Source organism: Cyprinus carpio, chromosome B15 (genome assembly GCF_018340385.1).
Source record: "Cyprinus carpio isolate SPL01 chromosome B15, ASM1834038v1, whole genome shotgun sequence".
NCBI classification, from domain to species: Eukaryota; Metazoa; Chordata; class Actinopteri; order Cypriniformes; family Cyprinidae; genus Cyprinus; species Cyprinus carpio.
Window position 1 is genome coordinate 15,413,776 of NC_056611.1, and position 14,872 is coordinate 15,428,647.

General features: G+C 36.8%; 1 protein-coding gene across 1 annotated transcript in view; it reads left to right on the forward strand.

The window, feature by feature from the left end:
- Positions 1-14,872, forward strand: part of ulk2 (unc-51 like autophagy activating kinase 2) — a 30,009-nt gene that overhangs the window by 12,768 nt on the left and 2,369 nt on the right. The window contains 18 exon segments of the mRNA XM_042739423.1: positions 1,066-1,239; positions 1,553-1,626; positions 1,739-1,845; positions 1,921-2,019; positions 2,752-2,838; positions 2,948-2,985; positions 3,065-3,153; positions 3,307-3,478; positions 4,664-4,724; positions 6,303-6,308; positions 6,741-6,884; positions 8,418-8,563; positions 8,686-8,769; positions 10,026-10,297; positions 10,388-10,584; positions 13,961-14,070; positions 14,259-14,393; positions 14,562-14,773. Of these exon segments, the coding sequence (XP_042595357.1) occupies positions 1,066-1,239; positions 1,553-1,626; positions 1,739-1,845; positions 1,921-2,019; positions 2,752-2,838; positions 2,948-2,985; positions 3,065-3,153; positions 3,307-3,478; positions 4,664-4,724; positions 6,303-6,308; positions 6,741-6,884; positions 8,418-8,563; positions 8,686-8,769; positions 10,026-10,297; positions 10,388-10,584; positions 13,961-14,070; positions 14,259-14,393; positions 14,562-14,773 (2,207 nt within the window).

Sequence of the window (14,872 nt, forward strand, 5' to 3'; positions counted from 1 at the left end):
TTCAACTGAAATCTTGTCCTCACTACCTTTTTGGTCCTTGAATGTGGAAGTTGCATTGCTGTCTATGCAGGGTCAGAAAGCTCTCGGATTTCATCAGAAATCTCTTAATTTGTGTTCCGAAGATGAATTAAGGTTTTTACCGGTTTGAAATGACATGAGGGTGAGTCATTTATGACAGAATTTTAATTTTTGGGTGAATTATCCCTTTAACATTTGATGAAAATTTACATTTGTGTGTGGAAAATGTGTATGTATTTCTATAAAATAAATATCAGAATAAAGATTACAATTTTTTATTTAAACAAGAACTTTACAGTTATACATGTAAATATGATGTTATTAATTTCAATACATTAAATATTAAATGTATACGTTTTTTGTGTTGGGCCTCTGAAATGTTGGCAGGCACTAATGGCCTAGCTGGGTGTGGTGAATTTTTAAGTGTTGTGTTGGGCCACTGGAAATGTTGCCTTTTTCTATAGTCAGTCTACATTTTGAGTTATGCTTAGTTCTACATTATTTCTTTGACTATAAATGACTCACTGGCTATAATGAATAGTCTGTGTTATCCCTTTAAAGGTGTGGTCACTTTAGCAAACACTTTAGCCATTTCAGCAGAAAAGATCCATTGCCTATAGACAGTAGCCTAGTGATGTGAAGCACAGCTCCCACATAAGTCACTTTCACACCAAGCTGCTTTCTGTTGGCCATCACAGCAAATTTGTGACAAACTTGCGTGACGATGCAAAAACTTCATGGGGAATCTTTCACCCTCACCCAAAATTTCCGATCATGTGGATTCCTACTGAAATCACTGCATTCCTTAGAGAAAACTTGCCAAACAACCTTAGTGTAAAAAAAGTTCTGCTCTTCAAAGCTAGTGAATCTGAGGTTTCTTGACACATGAAGCCAATTGATTTTCAGGAAATGTTCTGTTTAGAAGCATTGTGATGTAAACGGTCATACCATCTTGCAAGGATATCTGGGTAAATGAAGTTTTTATAGAATGTCTTAATGGATTTTATAGCCATGTTACTCAGCAGTACGTTGTCTTTGCTCTTTCAGCCAAGGGCACTTTGCGAGAGGAGACGCTGAGGGTCTTTCTACAGCAGATTGCAGCAGCCATGCGCATCCTCAACAGCAAGGGGATCATTCACAGGGACCTCAAACCTCAGAACATCCTGCTGTCCTACACGGGCCGCAAGAAGTCCAGCATCAACGGCATACGCATCAAGATTGGTAACACTCTCCCCAGAGATTTACTGCTAATATTATGTGCTGTTCATCTACTGTCAAATTGAAAAGTGTAAAACCACATTACAAATCTGGAACTTAAAACCGGAAATGAATATCTCAGGATGTTTGTAGTCCACTGTGCATGTACCTAATCTTTCATAGCTAACAGTCTATGTAAGACACTTTCCACCCTTTGATCTCTCACACAGCCGGTTCTTTGTTTCCATTGTCTCAGTCTGTGCAGAAGTTAGAAGTCGTGACTCTCAGACAGCAGCATGTTGCTATTAATAACACCGGCGCTCTCTTTGTTTTACAGCTGACTTTGGTTTTGCAAGATATCTCCAGAGCAACATGATGGCGGCCACATTATGTGGATCCCCAATGTACATGGTCAGTAGCCACAGACTGAATCCTGTCTCACTGTCTCAGATTTGTGAAATATAGCAGATGTGTGAGACATTGGCAGCATCATGTTCTTATAATCTGTCATCTCCCTCCACAGGCTCCAGAGGTGATCATGTCCCAGAACTATGATGCCAGAGCTGACCTGTGGAGCATTGGGACTGTCATTTATCAGTGCCTAGTGGGAAAGCCGCCTTTCCAGGTGAGGTTCATGATGTTGAAGTTAAAGTGAACGCCGCCTTTCCAGGTGAGGTTCATGATGTTGAAGTTAAAGTCATGTAGCTAATGTTCTGATTTGTATACTTGTTGTTGTTTTTTTTGTTGTTTTTTGATATTTCATGTGTTCATGTTCTATGAGAAGAACAAGACTTTGGTGCCAAAGTAAGAGCACTGACTCATTTTAGTTTTTCTTTAAAAGTTTAAAGTAACTGTAAAGTAAAACCACAGTTGTTTTAGAGACCGATACCTAAATAATAGGAGTAACCAATATAATGCTGATATGCACATACTCTACTGTTCAAAAGTTTGGAAAACAGAAAAGACTTTTGTCCAAAAGTTTGGAAAACAGAAAAGACTTTTCTTTAGTGAGGACTGCAAAAGAGTTCTATTCCAAATAAATGGCATTCTTTTCTTTGAAGACTTCTGAAAAAATATATCACAGTTTACAGAAAAATATTAAGCAGCACAAGCATTTCAATACTGATAATATTAAGAAATTTTGTTTTCTTTTGAGAATTTTTATAAGGTGATATTAGAATGGATTTCTGCTGGATTCATTTGAGCACTAACTTGAGCAGCAAATCAGAATATTAGAATGATTTCTAAAGGATCATGTGACACTGAAGACTGGAGTAACTAGTAAAAGTTCTTAATAACAATTTAAATATCTTTTGAACTTTCAAATCTTTTAGACTTTTTTTTTTTAATTTTCAGTACTGTGTATACACAAAATAACTGAAATGAAAATTTTAATTTTTTAATTTTTTTTACTTTTTTTAGACTTTTTTATTTAAATAATAACTGAAATGAAAAGAACACTTAATTTACGTATTATAACATTAACATTTTTAATTATTTTTTATAGTATTTTATTATGATGGTTTCTGTTCACAGCATCCCGCGAGAGACGTCTCCTCAACTGGTAGATCTGCTGCTGGGGCTGCTCCAGAGGAACCAGAAGGATCGTATGGATTTTGGTCAGTGTATTTCTGTTGTTTAAATTGATTCTTTGGAAGGATTTGGATTTGCATCTTTTTTTTTTCCTTTATCTTGTAGTCTTTAGTCTTCAGTCTGCTTTTTTTTTTTTTAGTTTTTTTTTCTTGGAACCGACATCAACTATTAAAAAATGTAAGTAAGGGAGCATTTGATGAGCAAATTTGATGAGTAAGGTTTGGGTGGAACCTAAAACAGCTTTTGTTTTACCCAGCATGCCCTGTGCCAGTGCCTACGTGCTCTGGCTTGGTTACAGACAGCACGTGTGGCAGCTCTCCTTCCTGTCGTTACGTCTCTCCGCCGGTAAGCCCCTTACATTGTCAATGCTGAGTCTACTGTCACTGTGCCACAGGCGTGGGCAGAGGTGTTGTGTGAGATGATTATGGCATTCAGAAGGGTAATGGTACTGACTCAGCTAAAGTTAATCCAGTGTTTAACTTCACCTTTGTGTTGCAGTCCCTGCCAGACATGCAGACTCTGCCTGAGGACGTGTTGTCCTCTCCACCTCTTGGTCCTCCCAACTACCTGCAGCTGTCCAAAGAGTCGGGCGGCAGCACCAGCAGCAAGAACTCCTCCTGTGACACTGACGACTTTGTGCTGGTGCCCCATCTTTCTGGAGAACAGTCCTGTGAGTCACATAATGTCACCGAACACATGCCATGCACCTAGACAGACCACAGCTGATGTCTACACTGCTAAAAATCTATTTTAAAAATCAGTATTATTTTTGTTTTCTGATAAATATTAAAACATTCTTAAAACAAGATATACTTATCTGAGAAACAAACAAAAAAAGTGTAATAAGCTGTTTTCATCTAGTTTTTTTTTTTTTACTCTTTTAACCAGCTAATGTAATTAAAGATATTTTTTATGATTCACACTTTTTTTTCTTTAGTAAGGAAATATATATAATTTATTTTTGTGTGTGTGTGGTTGGTTTATGTTATTTTTAATCCTGAATCTAGTTTGATGTTTTATGGTTTTATGAAATGAAAATGTTTTATATTGTGTAATAATTACATTTTTTATTTTATGTTTTTTATTGAAAAAATTCACAATATTATTATAATTTTTTTTTTTTTTTTATAATTATTTTTTTTTTTTTATTATGTTTTTTTTTTTATGGTTGTGAAGTATGTTTTATTATTTTATTTTTTTTTTTTAATTTATTATTTTTTTTTTTTTTATAGTGAGTTTTTTTTTTTTCCTTCTTCTTTTTTTTTTTTTTTTAAATCTAGCAACATGTAACAATATTGAAAAATACAAGTAATTCAAGAAATATTATTTTAATTTTGTAAGAGTGTTTAGATATGTTTTTCTGGAAAGCATGATTTTAGGGAATAAATCTTGAAATAGCTTTATTTTCCTTAATAAAATGGCTAATAATTTAAGCTTATAATTTAGTTTTGAGCCTTTAATCTTATTATTTTATGGAATTTTTGATAATTTTGAAAAATAATTGTGAATAAATATTTTTTAATGTATTTTTTATTGTTTTTGTAAATTTTGTGAAAATATTGAAAAATACATGTAACTCCATATACATAATGTAGATTCTCTTAGTTTTTTTGCTGTGTACTGTTTTTACACACACACACACACACACACACACACACACACTAAAAGATTATATTATTTTTTTGAGATGTTGATTTTGGTTGTTTGTGTGTGTTTTTTAGAGAGGCGTCAGCTGAGTCAGCGTTACGAAAGCCTTCCAGCACTGATTGCACTCTCACATGCTGTGATTTGTTGGTGTATGTGAGACTTGTATTTATGTAGTTCTCACGGCTTTCTTTGTTTCTCTTATCTTCAGATGATCTTTCAGTGGGTGCAGTGACCCGCAGGCCGTCCAGTGAATTCCTTCTGTGTGGAGGGTGAGTGTGACATCGCTCACTTGCTTCACTCAAGATACGTTACAATGCTTTAACAGCTCAAAGCTGTGCAAATGAAGAGTTTAGCAGGTTGACATTGATCAGGCCAAAGATACACAGTTCACAGTCGAGTCCGACATGCAGGCAGGAATATTATTATCTGTGGGTATATTATTTTTATTTTTTTTTTGTGTTTTTGTATTGTGGATATGTGATTATTGATTATTAGAATGATGATTTGGTTTTTGATGTCATTGGAGATATTTTTGGTGGCTTCCACTCACAAACTGCTAAAAGCTGGTGTGGCTCAGCGAGGGGTGAATCACACGGCTGGTGAATGAGTCCTGTGGGAGTAAACCCGCGTGTTGTGTTTGTGCTTCTGCCCTAAGAATAGACACCCTGCTGTCATTTCTTCTCATCTACATGTGATCCAAATCTGTTTCCGCACCCTTTACTTGTAAACCATCCTCTATTTTCGTTCAGAGGTGCAGAATTAAACATCAATTGGGTGTTTTGTGACTAGATGGTGCAGTTATGCAATGGATCTGACATGAATTTTGCCAGAGCTGACAGAGTGACGGTTAAAACATTCGTATGCTGTGCATCTTTTGTCTGTTAGTCGCGTCAAACAGAAGCGGTTTTGTTTCTGTGAGAGTCGGTGCACTTCCTTCTGCTCTGTGGTTTTTCTGTTTCTCTCTCTTGTACAAGATAGATGTACTCCACCTTCTCTTCGTCTCCTCTTTTGTCTATTTATTCTTTTTACACACTGCATATACACTAAAGACCAAAAGGTTGGACACAATAGACTGATTGCTAAAAATGAAAGTAAACAATGTTTTTAAATTATTAGCATTTTTAAAGAGCGTTAAATGATGGAAAAATGTATCTAAATGTAAAAATTGTGGAAACGGAGATGATAAATTGTAAAATATGTATACACCTCTGTTCAGAAGTTTCGGGTAATTTTTTTTTTTTGTTTTGAAAATTGTATCTAAGTGTAAGTAATATTTTTTTAATTTTTTAAAAATGATAAAGTTGGATGTTTTTATTCTTTTTTTAAATTTATTATTATTATTGTGAAATGTTAGTGCAATTTAACAAAACTATTTTCTACTTGAGAAACATTTCTTATCATTGTTGAAAACAATTGTGCTGCTTAATATTTTTGTGGTAACCATGATACATATTATGAGGACTATTTGATGAATAGAAAGTTCAAAAACAGCATTTATTTGAAATAGAAATCTTTTGGACATTAATACATTATAATATTTTACATTATACAGTGCATTTAAAACAACATTATGTCTTTAATTCAGCAAGGATACAGTAAGTTCAAAGTGAGATCAAATGTGACGGTAAAGTATTACTTGCTTTCAAAAAAAGAAAATCATGCAGAAAAATCAGTTATGTCCTGTTTGTTTTGCTGTGCCATGCTGAACTGACTCTGGCTCAAGCACATAAACTCTCTTTGTGTGCAGCCTGCTTAACCGTTCACGTGTAGCTCACACTCACTCTCCTCCCTCACTCATTACACAATCCAGGAGTATGGCGCTCAAAACTTTCTTTTTTCACTTTTAGCTCCCCTTCTTTCTTATCAGACTTTAGTTTGCACGGTGTGCGCACCCCCCATACATGACCCAGTCATGACACCTGTAAAAAAAACATTGTGTTCCTGATAGAATAAGAATGAGCTGTTTTGTTTCCTTTGTGTGTGAGTGTAGGATGTTTTGTTTCCTTTGTCTTGGCACTGTCTGAAAGCACCGCCCATTTCTCCTCCCTCCCCCTTACTGATTGGTCAGGGCTTTGTGTTTACGCTGTAGCTCCACCCCATGTGGTTCAGCCATGCCCTTTGAGCAGAAACAGCTTTGTTTAACTCATTTGACAAAGTTAGAAGCTTCTCACACTTTGCATTTAGTGATCGCAACCTTTTTAAAGGTCTTTTTTTGTAAAATAATTGGGTTTTGAAGGGTTTTTTTGTTGGTTTGAAGTGTTTTTTTATGGGTTTTTAATGGTTTGGAATCCATCCTCTGGACAGACCCCGATGGTATCACCACGAAGCGAGACCACTCCGATACCTGTACCCACACAGGTACGAAACTACCAGCGTATCAAACAGAACCTGTCCAGCAGCCCAACCACAACACTTTATGGCTCTCCCAGGTAAGACATCCAACAGCGGAAACAATAACTCTGCTTACTGCTTTTAGTAGCATGTTCAAGTCATTAAGATGCAATCAGTGACATGATTTCATCAGTTCTTATGTTCATCTCACTTCGGGGATAATTTGCGAAGTGATTTAGTGGATTGTCTTTGGGAACAGGTGGGTTTAGGGTCTTCAGGCGGGTGACTAGCAGTCTCTGGAGATTATGATTGTTGCACGGTCCTTATTAGTCACGCCAGACCTCAGCAGCTGCTTGGCCTACTTCACTCTGACCTGCTCTGTGTCTCAAAAAGTGATTAAGCTCATCATGGTGCCCACTGCTTGAGACCTGATTTATGAGTCATGATTGTCTTCCAGGTGTCATTCACTGAGCTATTTAATGTCATTCAGTTTATTATGTTTTGTTTGTTGGTTTTTGTGTCATTTAGATTATTTATGGATTGTTTGGGAAGGCAGGAGTATTGAGAATCTCACTTTTAGCTAAAGAAAATGCCAGGAACTCCTTCCCTAAGAACTCTACAGACAAAGAAAATGCCAGGAACTCCTTCCCTAAGAACTCTACAGACAGACAGAGGATATTCTACAAATTGTGTTTCATATAGAGTGGTGTAAAAATTATCTGGATTATATATATATATATATATATATATATATATATATATATATATATATATATATATATATATATATATATATGAATTCCTTAATATATAAATCTTTGGGGTTGGTGTTTTTAAAAAGACATCTCACCAAGTCTGCATTTATTGACTCAAAAATAACAGTAAAATTGAAAAATATTATTACAATTTAGAATGACCATTTTCTTTTAATATTTTTATGTAATATGTAATATATTATGTTTATGTATATATATATATATATATATATATATATATATATATATATATATATATATATATATATATATATATATATATATATATATAAATAAAAACTTCCAGTGATGGCAAAGCTGAATTGTCAGCAGTCATTACTCCATTATTCAGTCACACAAACCTTTAAAAATTATTCTAATATGTTGATTTGATGCTTAGGGAACAATGCTGTACCAATAAATATTTTTGTGGAAACCTTGATCTTTTTTTTTCTTTGATGAATAGAATTTATTTGAAATATAAATCTTCTGTAACAATATAAGTCTTTAACTTTGCTCAGTTTAATGCATCCTTACTGGATAAAAGTATTAATTTAAATAAATATTTAAATGAATCATACCGTCCCCCACATTTTGAATAGTACTGAGCCATGCTAAATGGCACTTATTTTAAAGAAAGACATATACTGTTTAAAATAAAATGAAAAGTATTGGGACACTTTGTGGTTGTCAAATGACAGTTAATGGACACCAGTGTGAACTTGAGGAGATCTGACATCATACATCCACTAAAATTACATCGAGACCAGATGAATGCATAACTGTTGGTTAAGAAAATTATGTAAGGTTTTATGTAATTGTATTGTTTTAAGAATAGATCTATGGATTGATTTTTGTTTGTTTTTGTGGTGTTAGGTCTGGGGAAGTTTGGCTAAGGTTGTCTAGATACTTTGGTTTCACTAAAATGTTGTCCGGGTCACCTAGCCCTGCAGATACAGTTCAAACGGTGGGGCGACGTCTCTCTACAGGAAGTTCCCGGCCCTACTCTCCCTCTCCACTGGGTAAGATTTCCTGCTCTCTTTCTTTTTTAAGTTTATTGGGAAACTTATTTTCAAAGACTGACATGTCCTGACATGCCTATTTTATGTGTGTGTGTCTGTCTGTTTTTGTTTTTGTTCCCCAGTGGGCACTATTCCTGAGCAGCTCGGCCACTGCTGTTGTGGACATCCCCAGAGCCACGAGGCACGCAGTCGCAGCTCCTCAGGCGGTGAGTTTATATGTGAGAAATTGTCATGAAAAAACCACAGCACTACTGTTACCTCTTCAAAGTGGCACCATTAACAGTCTCACAAGTGGTAGCCACAGTCGCTTCCTCCCGGTGGGTCACAGCGTGTCCCATTTAGGTTTCCATGGATACAGCTGCTCGTTACAAACTCAACAAGTGATCAGGAACAATGCATGTTCCTGGGAGCTTTTGTGCAAAACCTCTTCAAATCTATAAACTTTCAAACCTGTGAACTCAATGATCGTGTCTAAACAGGAGACAAACTTGTTGACCCTATTGGTTTAGACTAGGGGTGTCCAAACTCGGTCCTGGAAGGCCGGTGTCCTGCAGAGTTTAGCTCCAACCTTAATCAAACACACCTGAACCAGCTAATCAAGCTCTTAACAGGCATACTAAAAACTTCCAAGCTCTCCAGGACTGAGTTTGGACACCCCTGTTTTAGACTTTCACGTCAATGAAGCTTTATGGTCTTATTTACATACTGCAGTGCCACCTAGTGGCTGATAATGTAGAATGTGGAGTGCCATATCAATAATACTGTATGTTATGGTAAAAGGGATAGTTCACCCAAAAATGATTTATTTTTTATTAAATTACTCACCCTCATTTCATTCTAAACCCAGACCATTTTGATTAATATTCAAGACGCAAATCAAACATAGCTTCTGTGTATGTGTTTATCATTATTTAGATGTAAGTAAAAACCTTCAATCTGTTTATCATGTAAAGCAATCATATCTTATATCTCAAGACTTGGTTTAAACAGCTTGATTCATTTGGATTCATTTTACAATGCCTTAATAACCATTTATGGATCTATTAAAGAAATAGTTCACCCAAAAATTAAGATTTGTTTAGAGTTTACTTACCCTCAGGCCATCTAAGATGTAGATGAGTTTGTTTCTCCATTGGAACAGATTTGGAGAAATTTAGCATTTCATAACTTGCTCACCACTGGATCCTTTGCAGTGAATGGGTGCCGTCAGAATGACAGTCCAAACATCTGATAAAAACACAATAATCCACACAACTTCAGTGCATCAGTGAACATCTTGTGAAGTGTAAAGCTGTGTTTGTCTGCAGAGGATCCACTGGTGAGCAAGAGATGTAATGTAAAAATTTTCATTTTTGTGTGAACTACTTCTCACTGACTATAAGAAAAGAAATGTGAAGATAATTTGATTTTTAGAGTGAACTATACCTGGAATAACTATTTTTTTTTAACTTTTATGTTTTAGGTTCCCCTGTACCATCCTCTCAATTACTGGGCGCTCGTCTTCAGAGTGCGCCCACACTGACTGACATTTACCAGAACAAACAGAAGCTACACAAGCAGCTGTCTGACCCGGTTTACCCCACCGCCTCAGCCTATCCCACCAGCCACTCCCCTCAGCTTGGTCGCCCCGGCAACCTAGGCACCTCCCCAACCAAGCACCTAGGCTCCTCCCCTCGCACCTCTGACTGGTTAACAAAGTCACCGTTGCCCACCATCATCGGCTCACCCACTAAGGTAAACTTAAGGAGCTGTCAGGTAAAAAGGCCTGTTTCAGGCCTAGATCAAGAGCTTTTGGCATTAATAATACAATTTCTTCTCATATAGGCAACCTCTCCATTCAAAATCCCTAAAACTCAAGCCTCGTGCAACCTCATGGCCCTGGCCTCTCAGCAGGGTATGGCCGACAGCCCTATCCCAGTTAAAACACTAATGGATGGGCGTGACCTCTGTGTACATCACTGCTCAGCATATCCCAGCAGCCGCCAGTGTGCACCAGAGGCCAGCAAGACTTCCTTTGGCAGGTTGGCAAAAACTTTGTTCAGACAACATCTGATATAAGCAAAAAAAGCCCCATTTCCACCGCAGGAACTTTCCCCAGGAACTAGGGACTTTGGGCCGGTTTTTGGTGTGTTTCCACTGCAGGAACCAGGATCTAAATAAAGTTCTGGGTAAAAATTTGCCCCTCAGAAAGTCCCTTCTTGCGACATAGTACTTTTTCAAAGATCCAGAACTTTTGGGGGGTGGGACTTAGGCGCTGAACATGCTGATTGGTTAAATTCATGCAGCATTGTATTTCAACCACCATTTATTTGTATAATTTAAAAAAAATTACTGCTATTGAGCCATGAAATGTAGTTTTAAAAGTATTTCAGGTGAGAATGTAGTTGTTTAAAACTCAAATCTGCAGTTTATTTATAAAGACAGTGCCTATTTAAAAAAGGTGCGTTGGAGATTTCGGAGATGTGAGCGCCGCATGAGCAGCGGGCAGTCAGTGCTCATGTATCCCGACAAGAGCAGCCTCAACTCGGCTAGTCTTTCTCACATTTGCCGCTGACTCTGATGTGTCTGTAGTGGTTAAACATGAGATATAATTTATTTTGGATAAATCTATAAGGTAATCTTTGGTCTTTATTCTATTATTTTATTAATCTAATATTATGTTAAAATGACAATGAAAAGAAGCAATGCTGTTTGATATAATATTTCATTTCATTTTAATGTATGTATGTTCCCTGAACTATGTTTAAATAAAACAAAAGAGGCAGTGGTGTTTGATATCATATTTCGTCTTATTTTTAATACGGTGAGGAAAATTGCAGTAGCCAAGGTTAGCTATGGAGACAGATTAGTCTCAAATATAATTCACGCAAAAAACACGATTCACACATGCGTAAACAATTTCACATGCATGAAACCTAATTCACGTACACACAAAAAAAATTCACGTGTGTGAAAAAAAAAATATATTCACAAAAAGCAATTCACATGCGCAAAATTAAAATATATATTCATAAAATACATTTCACAAATGCAAAACACAATTCGTAGATATACAACTGTGCACAAAAACCTTTGAATGTTTAAAATGTACGAGTGTCTGAATGTACAAATCGTCATTTACTACGAATCCACTCGGATTTGTGTGTGTGTGTTTTTGAGACTTTCCTGGCAGAGCTCTCTCTCTTCCCACGTGGGTCTGTCGTACTCTTTAGCCAATCAGATGCGAGCTACCAACCAATCATATCATAAGCCACTGAGAGTGCATTCAAGGAGCACGATTCGCACCTTTTGCGCAATATGGATTAATTAGAACGGAAATTAAGCCTTTACATCAGTAATCCCATAGACAGTAAAAGAAATGGACACAGCGACCCAATTGGAACTCAATTGAGACAAGTGAAGCCCATTTTTAGCGATTTTTAGAACTTCCGTTTCTGACGCGCAGACTCAAACTAAGCTTGATGACGTCAGCAACCTGTCTGACAGATGTAAATCTTCTAGTAGCTGTGCGTGCAAACTGCCATCGTTAATCTTACAGAGACGGCGATCTTGAGCGGGGAGTTCTTTGGCGTGAGTGAGCACGAGTAAGTATTCTGATTAATTATTTTGTATAGTATTTTAAAATGTAACGCCAGGGCTTCTATGGGCTTCTCTCTTGACGTCTCCCCGGTTGCCTGCGAGCTTCTGAATGCACTCTCAGTGGCTTATGATATAATTGGTTGAATGGTAAGCTCGCATCTGATTGGCTAAAGAGTACGACAGACCCACGTGGGAAAAGAGAGAAGTCTGCCAGGAAAGTCTCAAAAACACACACACAAATCCGAGTGGATTCGTAGTAAATGACGATTTGTACATTCAGACACTCGTACATTTTAAACATTCAAAGGTTTTTGTGCACAGTTGTATATCTACGAATTGTGTTTTGCATTTGTGAAATGTATTTTATGAATATATAATTTTATTTTGCGCATGTGAATTGCTTTTTGTGAATATATATTTTTTTTTCACGCACGTGAATTTTTTTTGTGTACGTGAATTAGGTTTCATGCATGGGAAATTGTTAACGCATGTGTGAATCGTGTTTTTTGCGTGAATTATATTTGAGACTAATCTGTCTCCATAGTTAGCTGACTGACGTTATCAAGTACGCTGCTGTTCCATTTGCAGAATTACTGCAAAAAATTTGGCTACTTGGTATTGAGAAATTCGCATAGACCTACATCATTTACATTTGCCTAATCTTCACGGTACTTTAGACTGCGATGGAAACACAGATGGCATAGGGTCTGGGGGAAAAAAGTTCCTGGGACAAATTGTTCCAGGTAATTTCAGTGGGAAAGCGGCTAAATTTTTTGAATATATTATGCAATAATATACATATACTACTGTTCAACATTTTGGAGTTAGGAAGTTTTTATAAAAAAAATTAATACTTTTATTCAGCAAGGATGCTAAATTGATCAGAAATAAATTAATTGGTTGTTAGAAAATAAATCTGTTTCAAATAAATGCTGTTTTTTGAACTTTGTATTGTTTTCCATAAAAATATTAAGAAGCCCAGTATTAACATTAATAATAAATGCATCAGATCAGTCTGTTAGAATGATTTTAAAGGATCATGTGATACTGAAGACTGGAGTAATGATGCTGAAAATTCAGCTTTGCTATCACAGGAATAAATTAAAAATATATTAAAATAGAAAACAGTTCAATTTGTAAATATTTTGTAACAATACATTGTAATAATATTTCACAATATTACTGTTTTTACTGCATTTTTAATTAAATAATCAGCATTGTTGATCATAAGAGAATTCTTTAAAAAAAATCACCCTGAACTTTTGAACAGTAGTGTATGAAAGTATTATATAGCTATTAGCTAATAAATAATGAACATTAATTGTTTGGGGTGTTGCATACATTGTGTTTTTTTATTTTATTTTATTTTTTTACTTACTGACCATGACACAGTCATCTGCAGGGGTCCTCTTTATGATATAATTTCCTGTTTTAGTTTTTTTTTTTTTCTTGCATTTTTAGAGATTTATATTTTAACAAAATGTATTATTCATTTTTTTAGAAAGAGTTATAAGATTTAATATTTTCTTTTCAATAATTCTTTTAATCATTTTTATCTTAATTATAATTTATAATATCAGACAGTTGACATTTTTGACAGTTATGCCCCACAAAAGGATCACAAACCAGAAATATATATATTTATATAATAAATATATGATCATAATATAAGAAATGCACTGATGCCATTGGTTGCATTTTTTATGTATATTCAAATAAATTAATAGATTTGGACAAAACATAAGTGCTGTGTCACTGACCCCTGTGTTTAAATTCTAAATGAATTAAATAGCAAGCTGAAGCTGTTTATTTCCTCAGGTCTGTAAGTGCTGGCAGACTGTCTGAGCAGCCGGTGCGGATCACTTTGGGAGGACAGCCGTACCAGGGCAGCACAGACAGCCTCAACACAGAGAGACCCATGGACACAGGTAGCCCCCGTTCCCCCTTTACTTTGCTTCAGCTTTTTGTGAAGTCCAGTTTTTCATACCGAAAATTATTTTACCCCACTGACATCATTTGCGCTTTTCCTGAAAGCTTCTGTCTTGCATGAAGTGTTCTGATTGGCTGCCAGCGTTTGTATGTGTTTTGTGACCCCTCTGTGTGCATCGCTCCCCAGCCCCAGCAGGGACTTGCGGTTTGGCAGCAGGCGGGGCAAGTCCCCGCACCGTTGTGTTCACGGTGGGCTCCCCCCCCAACAGCAGCACCCCTCCCACCTGCAGCCATCTCGCATCCCGCCCGCGCACCACCTCAGGTGAGGGGCTTCGTCTCATAAACCTGCCCCATACATCACTGCTTCAGCTGCCGCACTATGTGTTTAGTACCTGTGCCACTGTTTTAAAGACATTCTGATGCATTATGGTCAAGATCTAAAGCTAACTGATTAATAAGACTCTGATTGTGTGTGTCTGTGTGTCTGCAGTAGGCTCCAACAGCTCGGCCGGCTCGCTGTGCTCCACCAGTGGTAAGGTGTATATGGGCTCTCCCCCGGGCATGACCATCGGCAGCTCCCCACCAGGAGCGGAAGCGGCTCCCAGCAGTCTTCGCTATGTCCCTTACGGCACCTCCCCGCCCAGCTTGGATGGATTCATCACCTTTGAAGCTCCAGAACTGCCAGAGGAGACACTGATGGAGGTGAGAGAGCTAACAGCTGTGGAGCACTGGCTGTTGACAGACTCTTCGTGCAAACAATTATTACAATTACAGGCAAAATGAATGTTTGGAAATGTAAGC